This window comes from Salvelinus sp. IW2-2015, linkage group LG13 (genome assembly GCF_002910315.2).
Source record: "Salvelinus sp. IW2-2015 linkage group LG13, ASM291031v2, whole genome shotgun sequence".
In the NCBI taxonomy this organism is placed as follows: Eukaryota; Metazoa; Chordata; class Actinopteri; order Salmoniformes; family Salmonidae; genus Salvelinus; species Salvelinus sp. IW2-2015.
The window spans coordinates 13,470,247-13,495,456 of record NC_036853.1 but is presented as its reverse complement, the minus strand read 5'-3'; the positions used below and the strand labels follow the sequence as shown (position 1 = coordinate 13,495,456).

Genomic DNA, 25,210 nt, shown 5'->3' with positions numbered 1-25,210 from the left:
ACAAATACATATGAGAGGGACTAGAGGTGGCTGAAAGTGACAGAGGCTGTTTGTGACTGTTTCAAGAGGTTACACAGAGAAGGACTGGACTTGGCAGTCTCCTCAAACAGCTTTATATTGTGTGAGTTCCTATGTGATTAATGCTTAGACAACGATTGGCAAATGCCAGCCTAAAGTAATGGAAGAATTTCAACATTATCGACACCACTTGGCTATAAGGCTATTTATTACTTATCTAGACAGGAGTGTCTTTGGAATCCTCCTGTGTGGAAAATGTCAGTGGCACACCAGCTCTGTGGTAATCCATGCCAGGGTTTCTGTTAGGAAAATGTGGTGCCGGACATTTGACCGGCACCGTTTTAATTTACCGGACATTTGAGAAATTTACCGGACCCATATGCATTGGGTGCATAACCTGATTAGGGCGTCCACCCACGGTGCTCAGAATGACAGAAATCACATTTAGATTATGGTCATTCACATTAACAGAACATGCAAGTTGAGGATGCAACAACGATTACCCAATTCTGACGGACACTTTGAAGATGTTAGAATAACTGTCCGCATTTACTTTTCCTCCGCTAACAAGACGAGTAAGGAACAGCAAAATCACTAGCCTGTGTCAATCTACTATCACCCATAGTAGAAAGTCTAGCAATTCTATTGGTCAGCCTGTTGAGAAAGAAATAGCTTATCCCATGCAGACTCTGAGACAGCTGTGGGACGATAGATCCCAAATTCATACAACAAGTAGGCCTAGGCTACATTATTATTATTATTTTTCAAAGCAATGTGTCTAATGCAACAGACCAGAACGTTTAGCTTAAAATGTTGAACTATTATTTCTTTACATTATAAGTGCGCAGCAATACGCACAAGGGAGTAGGCTACGTGTGAATGTTCGTTCTATAATGCAATTGGCAGGAAATCACTGTTGTCAAAAGCATATGACAGATATGAAAATATCCATTAGAAATGTAGGAGGGGAGATCTAATATGCAACAACTAGCTTGGGTTGCTAATATGGTTAGTATTGTGCCTTTGGCTATTGGGCAATGAAATAAAGTTTTTATGTAAAATAATTGCTTCCACGGATATGGTCGGATTTTGGCTAAGCTATTTTGAAGCCATGTTAGACATGCCTCGTAATATGTAGTAAAATGTTCAGGTTTCAAACAATTAAGTATATGTTTTCAAAATGCATACTCTTCCAGCTCATTGCAAAGTGGTGTGTGATGTGCTGATGAAATGAAGCCTGCCTTCCGTTGCCTATGCATTTGCTGTTTGAGATGCTGTAGCAGTGAAGACATCAAAACTATGAAATAACACATATGGAATCATGTAGTAACCAAAAAAGTGTTATAACAAATCAAAATATATTTTAGATTCTTCAAAGTAGCCATCCTTTGCCTTGATGACAGCTTTGCACACTCTTGGCATTCTCTCAACCAGCTTCATGAGGAATGCTTTTCCAGCAGTCTTGAAAGAGTTCCCACATATACCGAGCTCTTGTTGGCTGCTTTTCCTTCACTCTGCAGGTGTGTTTTGGGTCATTGTCCTGTTGAAAAACAAATGATAGTCCCACTAAGCGCAAACCAGATGGGATGGTGTATCGCTGCAGAATGCTGTGGTAGCCATGCTGGTTATGTGTGCCTTGAATTCTAAATAAATCACTGACTGTGTCACCAGCAAAGCATCCCCACACCATCACACTTCCTCCATGCTTCACAGTGGGAACCACAAATGCGGAGATCATCCGTTCACCTACTCTGCATCTCACAAAGACACTGCGGTTGGAACCAAAAGTCAAACATTTGGACTCATCAGACCAAAGAACAGATTTCCACCGGTCTAATGTCCATTGCTCATGTTTTTTACTGTGCAAAGCTGTCATCAAGGCAAAGGGTGGCTACTTTGAAGAATCTCAAATATAAAATATATTTTTACTTGTTTAACACTTTTTTGGTTACTACATAATTCCATATGTGTTATTTCATTGTTTTGATGTCTTCACTATTATTCTACAATGTAGAATATAGTAAAAATAAAGAAAAACCCTTTCAAGAGTAGGTGTGTCCAAACTTTTGACTGGTACTGTACATAGGCTAAAAAACATTAATTCGCAATGCGATTTTTTGTTCTTCTCCCGGACAATTGGCCTGCACCATTTTTATTTATCGGCTTTTCTAAAAAAAATATATATATATATAATATAAAATAATCTATCAGACAAAAGCCGGCTTTTACCGGCTAATGGAAATCCTGGTTCTTGTCCATTGTTGTGAAAAATAGTACTTCACAATCATGTTTCACAATTTCCTTTAATAAGCCTAGGTATGGTGTTGCTCACAACTAATTGTCCTCATGCCCTAATGTTAATCTTTTATTATTTGTCATCTGTCTTTAATTTAGTGTGTAGCTCTGAAGATATTTGACACCAGAATCTAAGCAATCACAATGCATTTTACATTAATTCACTCACTAACTCTACTCTCTGTGTCAAAACAGATTTTCAAAAATACTGAAATTTAAAGTGCTGGGGGTGTTTGAGCAGAGCTGAACAGCACCTGTTGCCCACCCACTAGCTTGACTCTAATGATTAATGACTGTCTAATCAAACAGTATTAAAAGCAGCCTGTTAATGGACACTAAGCTATTTGTGCTTCAGGCAGTGTAGTACTGATCTAACAGGCAGCAAGCAAGCAGTGTTACTGTTTACATATCTGCTTTGATTATGGTAGATGTGATAAAGCTTTGTGTATTATTATCCTGTGTAATGATGTGGCTTTTATAGCAGTAATTGTGTGTATATATAGGGAGTGGTTATCAGTCTGTAAATTATTTCCTTGTTGAGCCCGTGTCTGAAATCTGCAGTTGAAACAACAACAACAACGGGGCACCCTGACACTGTTTTGGTAAAAAGTTGAGCAATGGGGCTAGATAAATCTATCATCGTCTGCACATCTATCACTCCAGTGTTAGTGCTAAATTGTAATTATTTTGCCTCTATGGCCTATTTATTGCCTTACCTCCCTACTCTTCCACATTTGCACACACTACATAGATTTTTGTATTGTGTTATTGACTGTACGTTTGTTTATGTGTAACTCTGTTGTTTTTGTCACACTGCTTTGCTTTATCTTGGCCAGGTCGCAGTTGTAAATGAGAACTTGTTCTCAACTAGCCTACCTGGTGGAATAAAGGTGAAATAAAAAATAAATAATGTAACCACTCTCAAATTCATAGGCAGGGCTATGGATGCAAGGAGTGCTCACCCATGAGATCCAAATGATAGTTTTAACCACGTTTTAAAGCTATACAGTATTTGTTTACATTTACACTGTTTACAAACAATGGAATTCTGATGGAGTACGACAGATGAACTAAGCTCATGAGGCATTTATACATTTTATTATTCAAGAATCAATAGGTATATATCATTAATTTAAAAGTCCACAAATGGATGTAGTAATCGCATATTGCCCCTTTACAGCTGCTCCTCCTGGACACTGATTGAGAATGAATAAGTAACGGAAGTGGCTTGTCCATGTCTGCTGACTGATTAGGCCTCATTTGTTTAGCTGCTGATCTTCTAGAGATGCCCTCCCTCCCTCCCTCAAAGACACCCAACCCCCTTCTCTCTCTCCCTTTCCTTCCCCTCCCCCCTTGCTCTGTGGCCACACTCGAAAATGTCTGTGCATGAGCTTTAAAAAGAAAAGAGAAAGGAGGGAGCAGCGGGGAGGGAGAAGAGTGGGGCAAGGGTTGGGGGTGGTCGTCATGGATTCCTCACCATAGCAACTGGCAAACGTTTACAAAGCATTAAAGAATTTCCGCATATCAGCTGGATTATTGGAGCCCCAGAGAACGGCTCTCATTTGAAACAAATGCTGGATATCATCAGGACCCTGGCCGGGCTAGGAGCCCCACTGGCATTTCCTTTTTTTTCTTTCTTCCTATTTTGGAGACACTGTGGATGTCTTTTTTTTCTTCCCTATCCCCCTTGCAGTTCCATTCTTCCCTACAACCCCTCCCTATCTTTCTCTCTATGAAAGAGAGAGCCTTTGTGTCAGTCCATTTTTAGCTCTCCTCACTCACTTTTGCCATGCGGTGCACATTTTCACCCAATGCTAGTCAGAGTTTGGGGTACCAGTAAGGGCCTCCTGAGTCCTGACAGTACTCACAACAATGGTTTTCACCACAACTTTTCCACCCGCTTCCTTCCTAGCAGCTGGACCTTGCTCTCAATCCCAAGTGGTGCAGTGGTTTAAGGCACTGCATTTTTATTTATTTTTTATTTTTATTTAACTAGGCAAGTCAGTTAAGAACAAATTCTTATTTACAATGACGGCCTACCGGTGAACAGTGGGTTAACTTCCTTGTTCAGGGGCAGAAAGACCGATTTTTACCTCGTCAGCTCGGGGATTCAATCCAGCAACCTTTCGGTTACTGGCCCAACGCTCTAACCACTAGGCTACCTGCCGCATCTCAGTGCTAGAGGCGTCACTACAGACCATGGTTCGATTCCAGGCTGTATCACAACCGGCTGTGATTGGGAGTCCCATAGAGCAGCGCAGCGTCGTCCGGGTTAGGGTTTAGCCGGGGTAGGCCGTCATTGTAAATAAGAATTTGTTCTTAACTGACTTGCCTAGTTAAATGAAGGTAAACAAAAATACAAATAATAATAATCCCACTCCTCTTCCCTCTCTCCTCCCCTCATCCCGCTCTCCCCTGTAAGGTCCCAGCATGCAGAGTTCAGATGGAGGGTCCGATTCACCGTCCAGTGTGGCGCTGCGTACGTCCACCTCCACCCAGGCCCCCGTGGTGCAGCCCGTCCCAGCCTCACAACAGGTATACTACTACAAAACCAGGCTGCACTCCCTCGCATGCAGCGCAGTGGTCTCTCTCACTCAATCACAACACTCTTCCTCACAGCACTCTCCCCCACGACCAGCAACACTTCACATCATGGTCTCTCTCAAACACAGAACTCTACATCAGAGTACTCTCTCACAAACATGATATTCTCCCCATGGGACCCAAACCCCTCTTTCACCATGCACTGGGGAAGAGCAGCAGAATTCTCAAAAACCTGTTGATTTCATTAATAATTTATCATGACAGATACCAGATTTATTACACTTCAGAGCAATCCTTTAATGTGAATGTATTTCCTGTACATTAAGAACCACATACAGTGCCTTCAGAAAGTATTCACACCACTTTACTTTTTCCACATTTTGTTGTTACAGCCTGAAGTTAAAATGTATTAAATTTAGATTTTGGGTCACTGATCTACACACACAACACCCCATAATGCCAAAGTGGAATGTTGTTTGTAGAAACTTTTCAAAATGTATACAAAATAAAAACTCAAATGTCTTGAGTTAATAAGTATTCAACCCCTTTGTTATGGCATGCCTAAATAAGTTCAGGAGTAAAAATGTGTTTAACAAATTGCATAATAAGTTGCATGGGCTTATTCTGTGTTCAATAATAGTGGTTAACATTGTTTTTTAATCATGTAGAGTAGTGAATTTCAAGCACAGATTCAACCACAAGGACCAGGGAGGTTTTTCAATGCCTTGCAAAGAAGGGCACCCAGCGATTTAATAAGGAGAAAAAAAAGCAGATGCTGAATATCCCTTTGAGTATGGTAAGTAGGCTTTGCATGGTGTATCAATACACCCAGTCACCACAAAGATACAAGCGTCCTTTCTAACTCAGTTGCTGGAGAGGAAGGAAACTGCTCAGGGATTTTACCATGAGGACAATGGTCATGTTAAAACAGTTGCAGAGTTTAATGGATGTGATATGAGAACTGAGGATGGGTCAACAACATTGTAGTTACTCCACAATACTAACCTAAATGACAGAGTGAAAAGAAGGAAGCCTGTACAGAATAAAAAATATTCCAAAACATGCATCCGGTTTGCTTCAAGACACTAAATACAGCAAAAAATGTGGCAAAGAAATTTGCTTTTTGTCCTGTGTACAAAGCGTTATGTTTGGGGCAGATTTTAAAGCATGGTGGTGGCTGCATCATGTTATGGGTATGCTTGTCATCGGCAAGGACTAGGGAGTTTTTTGGGGGGATAAAAAGAAACAGAATACAGCTAAGCACAGGCAAAATCCTAGAGGAAAACCTGGTTCAGTCATCTTTCCAACAGACACTGGGAGACGAATTCAACTTTCAGCAGGACAATAACCTAAAACACAAGGCCAAATCTACACTTTAGCTGAATCATTTTTTAAAGACTAATGGGCAAATATTGTACAATCCAGGTGTGCAAAGCTTTTAGAGACTTACCTAATAAGTCTCACAGCTGTAATCGTTGCCGAAAGTGTTTCTAACATGTATTGGCTTAGAGGTATGAATACTTATCTAATCAGGATATATTAGTGTTTTATTTTTCATTCATTTAAATATTATAATTTTTCTTCCACTTTGACAGAGTATTTTGTGTAGGTCATTGACCAAAAATGACAATTAAATCCATTTTAATCCCACTTCTTTGTAACACAACAAAATGTGGAAAAAGTCAAGAGGTGTCTTTTCTTTGTCACGTTCCTGACCTATTTCTGTTAGTTTGTTGTATGTGTTAGTTGGTCAGGACGTGAGTTTGGGTGGGCATTCTATGTTGTCTGTTTCTATGTTGGTTTAAGGGTTGCCTGGTATGGCTCTCAATTAGAGGCAGGTGTTTGGCGTTCCTCTAATTGAGAGTCATATTTAGGTAGGTTGTTTCACAGTGTTCGTTGTGGGTGGTTGTCTCCTGTGTCTGTGTCGATGTTACACCATACGGGAATGTTTCGGTTTGTTCGTGCGTTTATGTAGTCTGTTCCTGTGTCAGCGTGCTTCGTGTATTTGTAAGTTCGTTTGTTCAGGTCTGTCTACATCGTTTTGTTATTTTGTTAGTTATATCAAGTATAGTTCGTTTTCGTCTTTGTCTGTTTTGTTTATTTAATAAATCATTATGTATTCACAACCTGCTGCGCCTTGGTTCGATCACTACTCCTCCTCTTCGTATGAAGAGAGAGAGGAACGCCGTTACATTCTTTAGAAGTATTTTAGACAGTAGGGGGTGTGTCTCTGTTTTATAAAGGAATGCTTCTTCAAATTGTCCCAAATGCAGGTTTGCATAGTTGGGGGGAAAAGGGGAGCCCATGGCTACACCCCGAATTTGAAGGAAAAAGTCTGACTCAAAGACAAAGTAGTTATGGGATAATACCAGTTCAGTAAGTTGTAAGATGAAATCATTGGATGGAGCAAGGGTAGAGTCTCTCTGCTGAAGGAAGTGTTGTACCGCCTGCAAACCTCCAATGTGTGGGATGTTAGTGTACAAGCTCTCCACATCAAAAGTGGCCAGCAGGGTGCCCTCTGGTATCCTTCCTAAGCCCTCTCAATGAGATCATGTGACTAGTGTCTTTGACATAAGATGGGAGATTCTCATCCATCAGTTTAATGTGGTAATCCACACATTTAGAAATGTTGGATGTCACAGAGTCGATTGCTGCTACAATGGGTCTACCTGGTGGAGGAGACACTTGTTTGTGTAATTTTAGCGACTGTGTAGAAAGTTGGTATCTTGGGAAATTTCACACATAGAAATTCAACTTCTTCTTTAGTGATTTGTCCTGATTCCAAACAGCTTTCCACTGTGGATGAGATCTTATGCTGGAATTCCAGGGTAGGGTCACAATTCAGTTTGCGATAGAAGTCACCTTTAGATAGTTGTCGGCGACATTCATTCACATAGTCACATTTGTTTTGTATACAAATTCCTCCTCCTTTGTCACATTTGTTTATAATAATCGAAGGATCTGACTTTAAGTCCTTAAGAGCCATTCTCTTGTTGTCACGCCCTGACCGTAGAGAGCCTTTTTATGTCTCTATTTGGTTTGGTCAGGGTGTGATTTGGGTGGGCATTCTATGTTCTTTATTTCTATGATTTGTGTTTCTATGTTTTGGCCGGGTATGGTTCTCAATCAGGGACAGCTGTCTATCGTTGTCTCTGATTGGGAATCATACTTAGGCAGCCCTTTTTCCCACCTGTGATGGTGGGTAGTTATTTTTGTTAGTGGCACTATAGCCCTGTAAGCTTCACGGTTGTTTCTTGTTTTGTTGGCGACATTTACTAAAATAAAATAAAATGTACGTTCACCACGCTGCACTTTGGTCCACTTCTTTCGACGGCCGTGACACTCGTCTCTACTCAGGTTATCATAGGATTTGTGTTTCTGTTTGTCTTTCAGTAAGTCAGCTACATAATTTTCAACAATCCTACAGAAGGTTTCTATGGAGGCATTGCGTCTGGGGGGAGGTATAAATGAACTTTTTGTTCCAAATGTAGTTCTCTCAGAGTTCTCGGGTACCTCAGCTGGGTTAATAGCTCCATCTCCTCTTTGACTCACGGTAGGACAGGTAAGTCTATTCATTAGCGTGGTAGACCTATGTATACATCTCACTGAGGATGACATTTCAAGTGGGGTCATGTTAGTTTCACTCTTATCAAAGAACTCACTCAATCTCATATTACGGAAAAACTTGAATAGATCTATCTGGACATCAAAGTCATTAACGTATGCAGTGGGTACAAATGTTAACCCCTTATTGAGAACACTGAGGTGAGCAGATGTCAGGGTCTTACTTGATAAGCTGAAGACATTTAGCGCCTGTTGGACTGGGGGCCCGTCCTGGGTCTCAATTGATAGGTGTTGCGGGGTGGTAGTGGATTTCTTCTTCCCCGAAGTATGCGTCGAACCCTCTTACGTGCTGGGGGTGTTGGCCTCGACGGTGCCCCCGCCCTCTGTTGTAGATAAAAGGCTCACCGTTGGTAGAGGAGCCAGAGTTAGCCTGTCTGTGGTTAGTTGGGCTGACAGAGTCACTCTGCATCGGTCATCGGCTTGTCTCTTCCTGTTTTTTGGTTTCTTGTGCTTAGTCTCGCCAGAGATATATTAGTCAGATGTTCTTATCTTCCAAATCGCGTTTATACTTCTTGATTTTAATCTCCTTCAGTTCGGTCGTAATCTTAGTCTGAAGGTAAGCATTACTCTTAGTGAGATCATCCAGTTTAATAGGGTCATTAAGCTCGTCTCGTAGAGCTTGCTGTGAATTTTCAACTGAGGTTGCGATCTCGATAATATCCTTTTTAAGTTGTTCAATGATCAGAGTCATCAGGTCCAATGAACATTTATTTAGTATAGCACACCATCGTTCACAAAACTCTTCAGTGCGTTGGCCAAGTGAAGGCTCTTTTTTGCCAACGTAGTCCGCGTGGGATAACTCCATTTCGAACATACTCACTTAAAGTTACAATGTGCAGGTGTTCTAGTTTTCCTGAATGAACAATCTTGGAATTCTTTACAAAGATTTTCCCAGGTGCCTTCTGGCCGGTCAAATAGAGACTCTGTTACTAAAATGTTGTTGTTGGCTGTATTCAAAAAGGCTACGTTGGGTATCGTTAGAATTAGGTTCAGTTCCCATGTTGGCTAGGGAGTTGATTGATAAGGGTGCTGTCATCGAAAGATGATAGATTTTTTTTAAACATGAGCTGGCGCACACCCAGAATAATAGTTTGTGTCGGGGTGCTGACTAATGGCGAATAAACCCTAAACTATCAAAATAAAGAAAGTCACACACTCCATGTGTAATCTCCCAGCAATTTAATGGGTATTTACCAACGTTTCGGCATCACTGTGCTTTCTTCGCGCTAATGTCATGAATACTTGAACCAGGTTATGTAGACACACAGAGCAATTAGTGTAACCAATGACAGTAGTGAGGGGTGTGTCATAATGATTAAGTTCATTAAAATGAATTAGTGAAACTGTTAAAAAATAGCATATTAAACATATTATGCTATTGTTATCATATAGAAACAATAGAATACTGTACATCATATTAGCATCAACATACATTATTGTATCATTCAATTTCACATAATTTCCTATTTCATTTTTGTTACATGTAATGTTTTGGTTCAACCTTAATATATAATGAACATCAACAGAGGGAACATATTAGATGTATGCAAATATTGTACAATCCAGGTGTGCAAAGCTTTTAGAGACTTACCCAATAAGACTCAAGCTGTAATCGTTGCCAAAAGTGTTTCTAACATGTTTTGGCTCAGGGGTATGAATACTTATCTAATCAAGATATATTAGTGTTTTAAAAATAAATAAAAATATTTGAGTAAATATTATAATTTTTATTCCACTTTGACAGAGTATTTTGTGTAGGTCATTGACCAAAAAATGACAATTAAATCCATTTTAATCCCACTTCTTTGTAACACAACAAAATGTGGAAAAAGTCAAGAGGTGTGAATACTTTCTGAAGGCACTGTAAATGTATCAACAAGCATTAGCCTACATGTGGATAAAGGCATCATTGATAATTTGATATCATGTTGTTGTGTGTGATCAGGCAGGAGTTTCTGATTAGTGCAAGTAGGACCTATAACCTTGTATTGCCACAGCTGTTCAAAATTCTGAGAAAAGGACATTGGTTGACAAGAGAATCCATAGAAACCAAGCAGTTAAATATCCTTATGTTAATATTTTTGGATAGGGCATCATATTTGCCTTGACAGCTGGCTATGCTTGAGAAAAGACCGTTCTGACCTTAAGACCTATACTACACCGCCTCTGACATATCTCAGGCTTTTAGAGAAAACAAATGGCATTTATTTTTGTTGTCATGAACACATCTCCCTTAACACTCCCCCAAAGAGGGAAACCAGAGGTAGTCATCTGCGACCGCCAAAGAAAAACGCTGGCCCCAAATTAACCTACTTTGCAGGTTGCCTGTAATTACTAAAAGCCTAGAATGGACCAACACAAAAATGTGTTGGCTGGTAAGCTGCACTGCTGCTGAGTAGCATCGTCTTTCCCACCAGCAAACACTTCATATTTGTGTTGAAGCTGACAGAAGAAAGGCACAAGCCACAATGCACATAAGGAAGGATATTATACCAAAAGTAATGTAGAAAATCCAGTCAAATCCCCTGTTCTGTGATTCTCTGGTGTTCTTTAAGGGCTTAGGGATTGTAGTTTTTTTTTGTGTGTGTAAATAGATATAGTATGTGTCTGTGTGTGGGTATTTTATGTGCTTACCAATAATTGTGCGTTTCCTCTCCCTCCAGAGGGTGCTGGTTCAGGCCACAGGTTCGGCCCAGAAGGGAGCGCAGGTGCAGCAGCTGTCAGTCCCTCGGGTGCAACAGGTCCCTCAGCAGGTACACACTGTCTCCTTATCACCCCTTATTCCTTCTCCCCAGCCCCCAGGACACTCAGTCAGTCTAGCTTTAGCCATATGCACAGACCATGGCTCCATTCACAGTAGCATCAGACATATAGATTCAGATTACATTCTCCACTGTATTGTAAGCTTTCTTGCTTTGGAATGGTATGGGTTTCTAACGGATAGATTTGCTGTTAGATCTTAATTATATGTGCTTCAATTGCTCAGCAGGGATTTTATTTTTTCTCAGTTTGACACATTGGTCTCACTGCCACCTACTGACAGCACTGCGTTAAGATATGACCAAGATTATGATTATGGAAGACATGAGTTACATTGAAGTTTCTTCTGATTCATAACAAGCATAGATATCCTATCTAATGTCAAGGAATGAGAAACAGTCTAGAGGTGGATACTCTCTCTTGATAATAGTGCTCAAAGTTTGATTCATGGGTTTCTCTCTCTCTCCATAGGTTCAGCAGGTCCAGCATGTTTACCCCTCCCAGGTTCAATATGTAGGAGAGGGGGGAGAGGCAGTTTACAGTAATGGAACCATGTAAGTACTGCGGTGCTCTTCATTTAAGGCAAAGGAACGTGTTCCAGGCGCCTTTAAAATGATTCTAAATAGAAAACCATTAAAGCTAATAGAACATTTAATGTGAGATTGTATATATATATTTTTTTTTTCACCTTTATTTAACCAGGTAGGCTAGTTGAGAACAAGTTCTCATTTACAACTGCGACCTGGCCAAGATAAAGCAAAGCAGTTCGACACATTAATCAACACAGTTACACATGGAATAAACAAACATACAGTCAATAATACAGTAGAAAAAGTATATATACAGTGTGTGCAAATGAGGTAAGATGAGGGAGGTAAGGCAATAAATAGGCCATAGTGGCGAAGTAATTACAATATACCAATTAAACACTGGAGTGAATGGATGTGCAGAAGATGAATGTGCAAGTAGAGATACTGGGCTGCAAAGGAGCAAGATAAATAAATACAGTATTGGGATGAGGTAGTTGGATGGGCTATTTACAGATGGGCTATGTGCAGTGATCTGTGAGCTGCTCTGACAGCTGGTGCTTAAAGCTAGTGAGGGAGATTTGAGTCTCCAGCTTCAGTGAATTTTGCAGTTTGTTCCAGTCATTGGCAGCAGAGAACTGGAAGGAAAGGCGGCCAAAGGAGGAATTGGCTTTGGGGGTGACCAGTGAGATATACCTGCTGGAGCGCGTGCTACGAGTGGGTGCTGCTATGGTGACCAGTGAGCTGAGATAAGGCGGGGCTTTACCTAGCAGAGACTTGTAGATAACCTGTAGCCAGTGGGTTTGCGACGAGTATGAAGCGAGGGCCAGCCAACGAGAGCGTACAGGTCGCAGTGGTGGGTAGTATATGGGGCTTTGGTGACAAAACGGATGGCACTGTGATAGACTGCATCCAATTTGTTGAGTAGAGTGTTGGAGGCTATTTTGTAAATGACATCGCCGAAGTCGGGGATCGGTAGGATGGTCAGTTTTACAAGGGTATGTTTGGCAGCATGAGTGAAGGATGCTTTGTTGCGAAATAGGAAGCCAATTCTAGATGTAATGTTGGATTGGAGATGCTTAATGTGAGTCTGGAAGGAGGGTTTACAGTCTAGCCAGACACCTAGGTATTTGTAGTTGTCCACATATTCTAGATCATAACCGTCCACCTGCCCGCCCGTGATGCTGGACGGGCAGGTGCGGGCAGCGATCGGTTGAAGAGCATGCATTTAGTTTTACTTGCATTTAAGAGCAGTTGGAGGCCACGGAAGGAGTGTTGTATGGCATTGAAGCTCGTCTGGAGGTTAGTTAACACAGTGTTCAAAGAAGGGTCAGAAGTATACAGAATGGTGTCGTCTGCGTAGAGGGGGATCAGAGAATCACCAGCAGCAAGAGCGACATCATTGATGTATACAGAGAAAAGAGTCAGCCCGAGAATTGAACCCTGTGGCACCCCCATAGAGACTGCCAGAGGTTCGGACAACAGGCCCTCCGATTTGACACAATGAACTCTATCAGAGAAGTAGTTTGTGAACCAGGCGAGGCAGTCATTTGAGAAACAAAGGCTGTTGAGTCTGCCGATAAGAATGTGGTCATTGACAGAGTCGAAAGCCTTGGCCAGGTCGATGAATACGAATGCACAGTAATATCTCTTATCGATGGCGGTTATGATATCGTTTAGGACCTTGAGCGTGGCTGAGGTGCACCCATGACCAGCTCTGAAACCAGATTGCATAGCGGAGAAGGTACGGTGGTATTCGAAATGTTCGGTAATCTGTTTGTTAACTTGGCTTTCGAAGACCTTAGAAAGGCAGGGTAGGATAGATATAGGTCTGTAGCAGTTTGGGTCTAGAGTGTCTCCCCCTTTGAAGAGGGGGACGATCGTGGTTGCTTTCCAATCTTTGGGAATCACAGACGATACGAAAGAGAGGTTGAACAGGCTAGTAATAGAGGTTACAACAATTTCGGCAGATAATTTTAGAAAGAGAGGGTCCAGATTGTCTAGCCTGGCTGATTTGTAGGGGTCCAGAGTTTGCAGCTCTTTCAGAACATCAGCTATCTGGATTTGGGTGAAGGAGAAATGGGGGAGGCTTGGGCGAGTTGCTGTGGGGGGTGCAGGGCAGTTGACCGGGGTAGAGGTAGCCAGGCGGAAAGCATGGCCAGCCGTAGAAAAATGCTTATTGAAAATCTCAATTATAGTGGATTTATCGGTCATGACAATGTTTCCTAGCCTCAGTGCAGTGGGCAGCTGGGAGGAGGTGCTCTTATTCTCCATGGACTTTACAGTGTCCCAGAACTTTTTTGAGTTTGTGCTACAGGATGCACATTTCTGTTTGAAAAAGCTAGCCTTAGCTTTCCTAACTGCCTGTGTATATTGGTTCCTAACTTCCCTGAAAAGTTGCATATCACGGGGGCTATTCGATGCTAATGCAGTATGCCACAGGATGTTTTTGTGCTGGTCAAGGGCAGTCAGGTCTGGAGTGAACCAAGGGCTATATCTGTTCCTGGTTCTACATTTTTTGAATGGGGCATGCTTATTTAAAATGGTGAGGAAGGCACTTTTAATGAATAACCAGGCATCCTCTACTGACAGGATGAGGTCAATATCCTTCTAGGAGACCCGGGCCAGGTCGATTAGAAAGGCCTGCTCGCTGAAGTGTTTAGGGAGCGTTTGACTGTGATGAGGGGTGGTCGTTTGACCGCAGACCCATTACGGATGCAGGCAACGAGGCAGTGATCGCTGAGATCTTGGTTGAAAACAGCAGAGGTCTATTTGGAGGGCAAGTTGGTTAAGATGATATCTATGAGGGTGTCCGTGTTTACGGATTTGGGGTTGTACCTGGTAGGTTCATTGATTATTTGTATGAGATTGAGGGCATCAAGCTTAGATTGTAGGATGGCCGGGGTGTTAAGCATGTCCCGGTTTAGGTTACCTAGCAGCACGAGCTCAGAAGATAGATGGGGGGCAATCAATTCACATATGGTGTCCAGGGCACAGCTGGGGGCAGAGGGTGGCCTAAAGCAAGCGGCAACGGTGAGAGACTTGTTTCTGGAAAGGTGGATTTTTAAAAGTAGAAGCTCTAATTGTTTGGGTACAGACCTGGATAGTAAGACAGAACTCTGCAGGCTATCTCTGCAGTAGATTGCAACTTCGCCCCCTTTGGCAGTTCTATCTTGTCGGAAAATGTTATAGTTAGGGATGGAAATTTCAGGGTTTTTGGTGGTCTTCCTAAACCAGCATTCAGACACGGCTAGAACATCCGGGTTGGCAGAGTGTGCTAAAGCAGTGAATAAAACAAACTTAGAGAGGAGGCTTCTAATGTTAACATGCATGAAACCAAGGCTTTTACGGTTACAGAAGTCAACAAATGAGACCTGGGGAATAGGAGTGGAGCTAGGCACTGCAGGGCCTGGATTAACCTCTACATCACCATCATATATGTGTAATTAGGGTTGCAAAGATACCTGTAATTTTCCAAAGTTACTGGAATCTTCAGTAATTCTGTTAAGTAAAACAATTTCCTGCAGTCAAATGACCAAATCGCCCTCTAGTGGCCTCATGGGTGGAATGTTATTAATATTTTCATAATTATTCAACATTATTTCAATAAACCTGCCGAAAATCCGGTGTTTCTATGTGAAATAAGTCTGGCAGCACAACCGATTGACAAAAGTACTGCAAATTGAGAAATCATATGACTAAACTGTATAAAAAGAAGAAACTATACTATGAAACAAAGAGAAATTATATATAGAATGATAGTAAAAAGCTTTGGAGCACCTTAAATTAAATTTAGGGCAAAAAGGCAAACTCCGCTCCATCATTCATTGAATCAGATGACTCATCACAAAACCCACTGATATTGCCAACTACTTTAATAATTTTTTGCATTGGCAAGATTAGCAAATTTAGGCATGATATGCCTGCAACAAATGCTTACACTACACATCCAAGTATATCTTGCCAAGTCTAGGACCAAAAGGCTCCTCAACAGCTTCTACCCCCAAGCCATTACTGCTGAACAATTCATAAAAATCGCCACCAGACAATTTACATTGACCCCCCCCCCCCTGTACACTACTGCTACTCGCTGTTTGTTTGTCACTTCATCCCCACCTACATGTACAGATTACCACAACTAGCCTGTACCCCTGCACACTGACTCGGTACCGGTGCCCCCTGTATATAGCTTGTTATTGTTATTCTTATTGTGTTACTTTTTATTATAACTTTTTATTTTAACCTACTTGGTGAATATTTTCTTCTTCTTGAACTACACTGTTGGTTAAGGGCTTGTAAGTAAGCATTTCGCGGTAAAGTGAATAAAGTTTGATTTGATATATCTGACCAAATTATGAAAGACAAGCATTGTAATTTTGAATTCCTTAAAGTGAGTGTAGAAGAGGTGAAAAAGTTGTCTATCAACAATGACAAGCCACCAGGGTCTGACAGTTTGGATGGAAAATGAGAATAATAGAGGAAGATATTGCCACATCTTCAATTTAAGCCTACTAGAAAGTGTGTGCCCTCAGGCTTGGAGGGAAGCAAAAGTCATTCCGCTACCTAAGAATAGTAAAGCCCCCTTTACTGGCTCAAATAGTCGATCAATCAGCCAGTCACCAACCATTAGTTAACTTTTTGAAAAATGGTGTTTGACCAGATACAATGCTATTTTGCAGTATAAAAAGATTGTGGGGTTGTTTTGTTAGACTTCAGTACGGCTTTTGACATTATTGATCATAGTCTGCTGCTGGAAAAACGTATGTGTTATGGCTTTACACCCCCTGCTATATTGTGGATAAAGATTTACCTGTCTAACAGAACACAGAGGATGTTATTTAATGGAAGCCTCTCCAACATAATCCAGGTAGAATCAGGAATTCCCCAGGGCAGATGTCTAGGCCCCTTACAAAACATTCACCTAACCTCAACTAAATATTGTAATAAATAATATGGGAAGTAGCGGTGACTAAATTGCTTGGAGTAACCCTGGATTTTAAACTGTCATGGTTAAAACATGTTTATATAACACTATCTAAAATGGAGAGAAATCTGTTCATAATTAAGCGCTGCTCTGCCTTCTTAACAGCACCATCAACAAGGCAGGTCCTTCAGGCCCTAGTTTTGTCTCACCTGGACTACTGTTCAGTCAGGTGGCACAGAGGGACTTAGGAAAATTACAATTGGCTCATAACAGGGCAGCACGTCTGGCCTTTATATGCGCACGGGGAGCTAACATTAATGATATGCATGTCAATCTCTCATGGCTCAAATTGGAGGAGAGATTGACTTAATCACTACTTCTTTTGTAAGAAGTATTGACAAACTGATTGCACCGATACATACCTCACAAGACATGCTGCCAGAGGTCCCTTGACAATCCCCAAGTCCAGAACAGACTATGGGAGGTGCACAGCATTACATAGAGCTTTGACTACATGGAACCCTATTGCACATCAGGTAACTGACACAAGCAGTAGTATCAGATTGAGAAAAACAGATAAAAATCCACCTTATGGAACAGCGGGGACTGAAGAGACACAGACACAGGTACAGGCACACGCATACGCACACAAACGCTAGCACTCTACACACATGTAGATTGAAATAATGTTGAATGGTGGTATTTTGCATTGTATAATATATGATGTACTGTTTTTATCGTTTCTAAGTGCCTTAATGTGTTTAGACCCCAGGGAGAGTAATGGGGATCCCTAATAAATACAAAATTGTTTTGTTTATTTCAGTCTTCTGTGATGTATATAAAGTGTAATATCGGGATGCAAAATCCAAATGTAATACATTTCAACTCTGTGTAGACATGGTACAGGTTCCTTCTTTTTTAAGACCATTAATGTGTGTGTGAAATGTGTACTTTTGTTTCAAAGTAGATTTGTTTAAGACAACCAAGAAAAACTGTGTGTGACCTTGATTTAGCCCACTGCAGTAAAAGGTTAACAGAAAATCTATGGAAATCTATCGTAACTTTGGTCATTTATACTTAAATAACTTTAAAACATTTATGATATTAATGTGTCCATGAGTTTCTAGTAGATATGCCATATGGTTCAAGAGAAAATAGCCTAATTATGAAAATAGCATCTAATCAACAATGGCATAGTTAATTGAAAATAATGCAACTCTTCCAACGACTGACTTTTTTCATAACTGCCACTAGTTTGACGCCAAAACATTGACAGCGAATACATATTGACAGAGTAAAATAAAAGTTAAAAAAACAATGGTATTCACTAAGTTGATGGTTTGTATTTAGGATAATGTTTTAAAGCGTTGTCATTCTATTTTTAATTTTTAAATCATCTTATGTAATTATTTCATATATTTTACATGTGATAAGGCCACACAGAGGGCCAGAGATAATTACAGACACCTGTGATAATCTGAAGTACCCAAAAGGGCCCCTAGATATTTTATGATAGATTACATAAAATCCTTAAAAGATACAAAATTCTGGTAGTTTACTGGTAAACTTCTAAAGTTTCCAGTAACGTTCAAAGTGCCTTCAGAAAGTATTCATACTCCTTGACTTATTCCACATTATGTTGTGTTACAACCTGAATTCAAAATGGATTAAATATATATTTTTCTCACCCATCTATATACACTGCTCAAAAAAATAAAGGGAACACTAAAATAACACATCCTAGATCTGAATGAATGAAATATTCTTATTAAATACTTTTTTCTTTACATAGTTGAATGTGGCTGACAACAAAATCACACAAAAATTATCATGGAAATCAAATTTATCAACCCATGGAGGTCTGGATTTGGAGTCACACTCAAAATTAAAGTGGAAAACCACACTACAGGCTGATCCAACTTTGATGTATGTCTTAAAACAAGTCAAAATGAGGCTCAGTGTGTGTGTGGCCTCCACGTGCCTGTATGACTCTACAACACCTGGGCATGCTCCTGATGAGGTGGCGGATGGTCTCCTGAGGGATCTCCTCCCAGACCTGGACTAAAGCATCCGCCAACTCCTGGACAGTCTGTGGTGGCAACGTGGCGTTGGTGATGGAGCGAGACATGATGTCCCAGATGTGCTCAATTGGATTCAGGTCTGGGGAAGGGCGGTCCATAGCATCAATGCCTTTCTCTTGCAGGAACTGCTGACACATCTCAGCCACATGAGGTCTAGCATTGTCTTGCATTAGGAGGAACCCAGGGCCAGCATATGGTCTCACAAGGGGTCTGAGGATCTCATCTCGGTACCTAATGGCAGTCAGGCTACCTCTGGCGAGCACATGGAGGGCTGTGCGGCCCCCCAAAGAATGCCACCCCACACCATGACTGACCCACCACCAAACCGGTCATGCTGGAGGATGTTGCAGGCAGCAGAGCTCTGTCACGTCTGTCACGTGCTCAGTGTGAACCTGCTTTCATCTGTGAAGAGCACAGGGCGCCAGTGGCGAATTTGCCAATTTGATGTTTCTGGCAAATGCCAAACGTCCTGCATGGTGTTGGGCTGTAAGCACAACCCCCACCTGTGGACGTCTGGCCCTCATACACCCTCATGGAGTCTGTTTCTGACGTTTGAGCAGACCATGCACATTTGTGGCCTGCTGGGAGGTCATTTTGCAGGCTCTGGCAGTGCCTCCTCCGCTCCTCCTGCACAAAGGACGGCGGTAGGCGGTCCTGCTGCTGGGTTTGCCTCGTACTGCCTCCTCCACGTTCTCTGATATACTGGCTTGTCTCCTGGTCAGCGGCCTCATGCTCTGGACACTACGCTGGACAGACACAGCAAACCTTCTTTGCACAAGCTCGCATTGATGTGCAATCCTGGATGAGCTGCACTACCTGAGCCACTTGTGTGGGTGTAGACTCCGTCTCATGTTACCGACAAGAGTGAAAGCACCGCAGCATTCAAAAGTGACCAAAACATCAGCCAGGAAGCTAGGAACTGAGAAGTGGTCTGTGGTCACCACCTGCAGAACCACTCCTTTATTGGGGTGTCTGCTACTGCCTATATTTCCACCTGTTGGCTATTTCATTTGTCACAACAGCATGTGAAATTATTGTCAATTCAGTTGTTGCTTCCCTAAGTGGACAGTTTGATTTCACAGAAGTGTGATTGACTTGGAGTTACATTGTGTTGTTTAAGTGTTCCCTTAATTTTTTTGAGCAGTGTACAATACCCCATAATGATAACATGTTTTTAGAAAATGTTACAAATGTTTGGAAATTGAAATGTCTAAATATCTAATTTACATAAGTATTCACACCCCTGAGTCAATACTTTGTAGAAGCACCTTTGGCAGTGATTACAGTTCTGAGTCTTTCTGGGTAAGTCTCTAAAAGTTTTCCACGCCTGGATTCTGCAACCTTTGCACGTTATTATTTTCAAAAGCGCAAGAAATTACCGGGCTTCCCTCTATTCCCGTTCGAACTGGAAGTGCTATTTATATAACTCTCTGTGAATTATGTGTCATTCTAAGGTAGGCTTACATAAAAGAAAATAGAAAACTGCACACTGCTCTTGCTAGTATCACTGTTCTTTATTAAGCTTTACGTTTCGGTCACTGCTTTTGGCAGTGTTTGTAATTTGCACCCTTATGTGGACATTGCTCCACCCACATCCGTTCAGGGCATCGAATGCAGTTGGAGTCAAGGACAAATAAAAGTGTGTTACCAAATATAGCAAGGTGCATTTCATAAATATTCGAATAAAGTATGTACATAAAACGTATTAAACACATCTGTAAAACCACAATGAGGAAATCGACCTATCAAGAAAGTTTTCATAAATCATTGGATACAGTTCAGGATAAAAACATCAGAGTAGGCTGAATTTTAACGACAAGGCATTAGTTCATTTTTTTTTTTAAATATATGTACTTTTATTTATTTTTTACATTTTATTTAACTAGGCTAGTCAGTTAAGAACAAATTCATATTTTACAATGACGGCCTACCCCAGCCAAACCCTCCCCTAACCTGGACGACGCTGGGCCAATTGTGCACCGCCCTATAGGATTCCCGATCATGGCCGGTTGTGATACAGCCCGCTGCGCCACTTGGGAACCCTAGGGTTGAATATTTCCCCGGTATTTTACAGATGTTCCATCCTGAGAATAAATCACTTTTCTCCCGGGTAACACGGTATTTTACGCCAAAACTGGAAGTGTTATTCAAAAGCATGCATAATAAATCATTTAAATATGTCTTTGATTAGAGCTTTGTTCAGCATGAACATTCAAACCTGATGCTACCTGAGCCTGATGAGCCATATATTAAATACATTTTATGAGCCCTACATTAACATCATTTATTGAGCCCAAACCCCAAAAAGCCCAAATTATTGTGCACTTGCCCAATACATACACCATCAAATAGAAATGTCCTTGTTTTTGAAAGAAAAGCATTTTTTTGGTCCATTTTAAAATAACTTCAAATACAGAGACTCCGCATCCCGGAGTCGCCTCTTCACTGTTGATGTTGAGACTGGTGTTTTGCGGGTACTATTTAATGAAGCTGCCATTTGAGGACTTGTGATGCGTCTGTTTCTCAAACTAGACACTCTAATGTACTTGTCCTCTTGCTCAGTTGTGCACCAGGGCCTCCCACTCTTCTTTTCTATTCTGGTTAGAAGCAGTTTGCGCTGCTCTGTGAAGGGAGTAGTACACAATGTTGTACAAGATCTTCAGTTTCTTGGCAATTTCTCGCATGGAATAGCCTTAATTTCTCAGAACAAGAATAGACTGACGAGTTTCAGAAGAAAGTTATTTGTTTCTGGTCATTTTGAGCCTGTAATCGAACCCACAAATGCTGACGCTTCAGATACTCAACTAGTCTAAAGAAGGACAGTTGTATTGCTTCTTTAATCAGAAAAACAGTTTTCAGTTGTGCTAAAATAATTGCAAAAGGGTTTTCTAGTGATCAATTAGCCTTTTACAATTATAAACTTGGATTAGCTAACACCACGTTCCATTGGAATACAGGAGTGATGGTTGCTGATAATGGGCCTATGTAGATATTCCATAAAAAATATTCTGTTTCCAGCTACAATAGTCATTTACTACATTAACAATGTCTACACTGTATTTCTGATCAATTTGATGTTATTTTAATGGACAAAAAATGTGCTTTTCTTTTAAAAACAAGGACATTTATAAGTGACCCCAAACATTTGAATGGTAGTCTATATGATTTAGGCTACTGCACATTATGGATAACAGAAAAACAGAAAAACCATAGATGTAGCTAGCTATATGCTCTCTTGGGTAAATAAATTAATCTAGTTCCTGTAGACTAATATTTTCGAGTGTGAACTGTATTACTGTATTGTACTGTATTATATGGACTGGAATTACGCACATCGTTCATACCATGAAAGCAGAAGAGAACATGCGATTCTGGGGCAGCACACAAAGTAGGCTAGCGAATTGAATTTTAATTTTTAAATATAATATGGCCTATTTGTATAATTAGTAGGCTGACTCATACAGTGCATTCGGCAAGTATTCAGACTTTTTACACATTTTGTTACGTTACAGCCTTATTCAAAAATGGATTAAATAGTTTTTTCCCTCATCAATCTACACACAATACCCCATAATGACAAAGCAAAAACAGGTTATTTACATAAGTATTCAGACCCTTTGCTAGGACACTTGAAATTGAGCTCAGGTGCATCCTGTTTCCATTGATCATCCTTGAGGTGTTTTTACAGCTTGATTGAGTCCACCTTTGGTAAATTCAATTGATTGGACATGATTTGAAAAGGAACACACCTGTCTACAGTCATGGCCAAAAGTTTTCAAGACCTCTGCAATCCGCCCTGGCATGCTGTCAGTTAACTTCTGTGCCACATCCTGACTGATGGCAGCCCATTCTTGCATAATCAATGCTTGGAGTTTGTCAGAATGTGTGAGTTTTTGTTTGCCTCTTGAGGATTGACCACAAGTTCTCAATGGGATTAAGGTCTGGGGAGTTTCCTGGCCATGGACGCAAAATATCAATGTTTTGTTACCCGAGCCACTTAGTTATCACTTTTGTCTTATAGCAAGGTGCTCCATCATGCTGGAAAAGGCATTGTTCYTCACCAAACTGTTCCTGGATGGTTGGGAGAAGTTGCTCTCGGAGGATGTGTTGGTACCATTCTTTATTCATGGCTGTGTTCGTAGGCAAAATTGTGAGTGAGCCCACTCCCTTGGCTGAGAAGCAACCCCACACATGCATGGTCTCAGGTTGCTTTACTGTTGGCATGACACAGGACTGATGGTAGCGCTCACCTTGTCTTCTCCGGACAAGCTTTTTTCCAGATGCCCCAAACAATCGGAAAGGGAGAAAATGACTTTACCCCAATCCTCAGCAGTCCAATCCCTGTACCTTTTGCAGAATATCAGTCTGTCCCTGATGTTTTTCCTGGAGAGAAGTGGCTTCTTTGCTGCCCTTCTTGACACCAGGCCATCCTCCAAAAGTCTTCGCCTCACTGTGCGTGCAGATGCACTCACACCTGCCTGCTGCCATTCCTGAGCAAGCTCTGTACTGGTGGTGCCCCGATCCGGCAGCTGAATCAACTTTAGGAGACGGTCTTGGCGCTTGCTGGACTTTCTTGGGCGCCCCGAAGCCTTCTTCATAACAATTGAACCGCTCTCCTTGAAGTTCTTGATGATCCGATAAATGCTTGATTTAGGTGCAATCTTATTGGCGGCAATAGCCTTGCCTGTGAAGCCCTTTTTGTGCAAAGCAATGATGATGGCACGTGTTTCCTTGCAGGTAACCATGGTTGACAGAGGAAGAACAATGATTCCAAGCACCACCCTCCTTTTGAAGCTTCCAGTCTGTTATTCGAACTCAATTCAGCATGAGCGAGTGATCTCCAGCCTTGTCCTCGTCAACACTCACACCTGTGTTAACGAGAGAATCACTGACATGATGTCAGCTGGTCCTTTTGTGGAAGGGCTGAAATGCAGTGGAAATGTTTTTGGAGGATTCAGTTCATTTGCATGGCAAAGAGGGACTTTGCAATTAATTGCAATTCATCTGATCACTCTTCATAACATTCTGGAGCATATGCAAATTGCCATCATACAAACTGAGGCAGCAGACTTTGTGACACAAATATACATTTTCATTCTCAAAAGTTTTGGCCACGACTGTGTATAAGGTCCCACAGTTGACAGTGCGTGAGGTAGACGCCATGAGGTCGAAGGAATTGTCCGTAGACCTCCAAGATATGACTCTGTCGAGGCACAGATCTGGGGAAGAGTACCAAAAAAATTATTCTTAAATGGAAGATGTTTGGAACCACCAAGACTCTTCCTAGAGCTGGCCGCCTGGCCAAACTGAGCAATCGGTGGAGTAGGGCCTTGGTCAGGGAGGTGAATGCCAAGCGTCACGTCTGGAGGAAACCTTGCACCATCCCTACGGTGAAGCATGGTGGTTGTAGCATCATGCTGTGGGGATGTTTTCAGTGGCAGGGACTGGGAGACTGGTCAGGATCGAGGAAAAGATGAATGGAGCAAAGTACAGAGAGACCCCTGCTCAGGACCTCAGACCGGGGCGAACGTACACCTTCCAACAGGACAACGACCCTAAGCACACAGCCAAGACAACAATTTTTTGCAGTATTACTTTAGTGCCTTGTTGCAAATAGGATGCATGTTTTTAAATACTTTTATTCTGTACAGGCTTCCTTCTTTTCACTCTGTCAGATAAGTTAGTATTGTGGAATAACTACAATGTTGTTGATCCAGACTCACTTTTCTCCTATCCCAACCATTAAACACTATACCTGTTTTAACGTCACCATTGGCCTCATGTTGAAATCCCTTCCTCTCCGGCAGCTGAGTTAGGAAGGACGCCTGTATCTTTGTAGTGACTGGGTGTATTGATACACAATCCAAAGTGTAATTAATAACTTCACCATGCTTAAAGGGATATGTCTGCTTTTTTTTATACCCATCTACCAATAGGTGCCCTTCTTTTTGAGGCATTGGATAACCTCCCTGGTCTTTGATGAATCTGTGTTTTGAAATTCCCCACTTGACTGAGTTACCTTACAGATAATTGTATGTATGGGGTACAGAGATGAGGTAGTCATTCTAAAATCATGTTCAACACTATGATTGCAACTTATGTGTCATGTTAAGCACATTTCTACTCCTGAACTTCTTTAGGCTTGCCATAACAAAGGGCTTGAATACTTATTGACTCAAGACATTTCAGATTTTCAGTTTTAAATCATTTGGTAAAAAAAATCGAAAAACATCATTCCACTTTTATATTATAGGGTATTGTATGTAGACCAGTGACCCCAAAAATTTTCATTTAAGCTATTTCATTTTCTGTCTAACACAATAAAATGTGGAAAAAGTCAAAGCACTGTACCCTCTCTTTGCAACCCAATGGGTAATACTATAATAGGAACATAAGCTAAGTGATGCAATGTTACAGTATGTGATTCATATTTCACT

At 41.3% G+C, this 25,210-nt stretch overlaps 1 protein-coding gene across 1 annotated transcript in view; it reads left to right on the top strand.

Moving 5' to 3' along the window:
- Positions 1–25,210, top strand: part of LOC111972155 (DNA-binding protein RFX2-like) — a 58,746-nt gene that overhangs the window by 16,588 nt on the left and 16,948 nt on the right. Inside the window, 3 exon segments of the mRNA XM_023999038.2 lie at positions 4,736–4,848; positions 11,145–11,234; positions 11,713–11,795. Of these exon segments, the coding sequence (XP_023854806.1) occupies positions 4,744–4,848; positions 11,145–11,234; positions 11,713–11,795 (278 nt within the window). The 5' untranslated portion in view covers positions 4,736–4,743.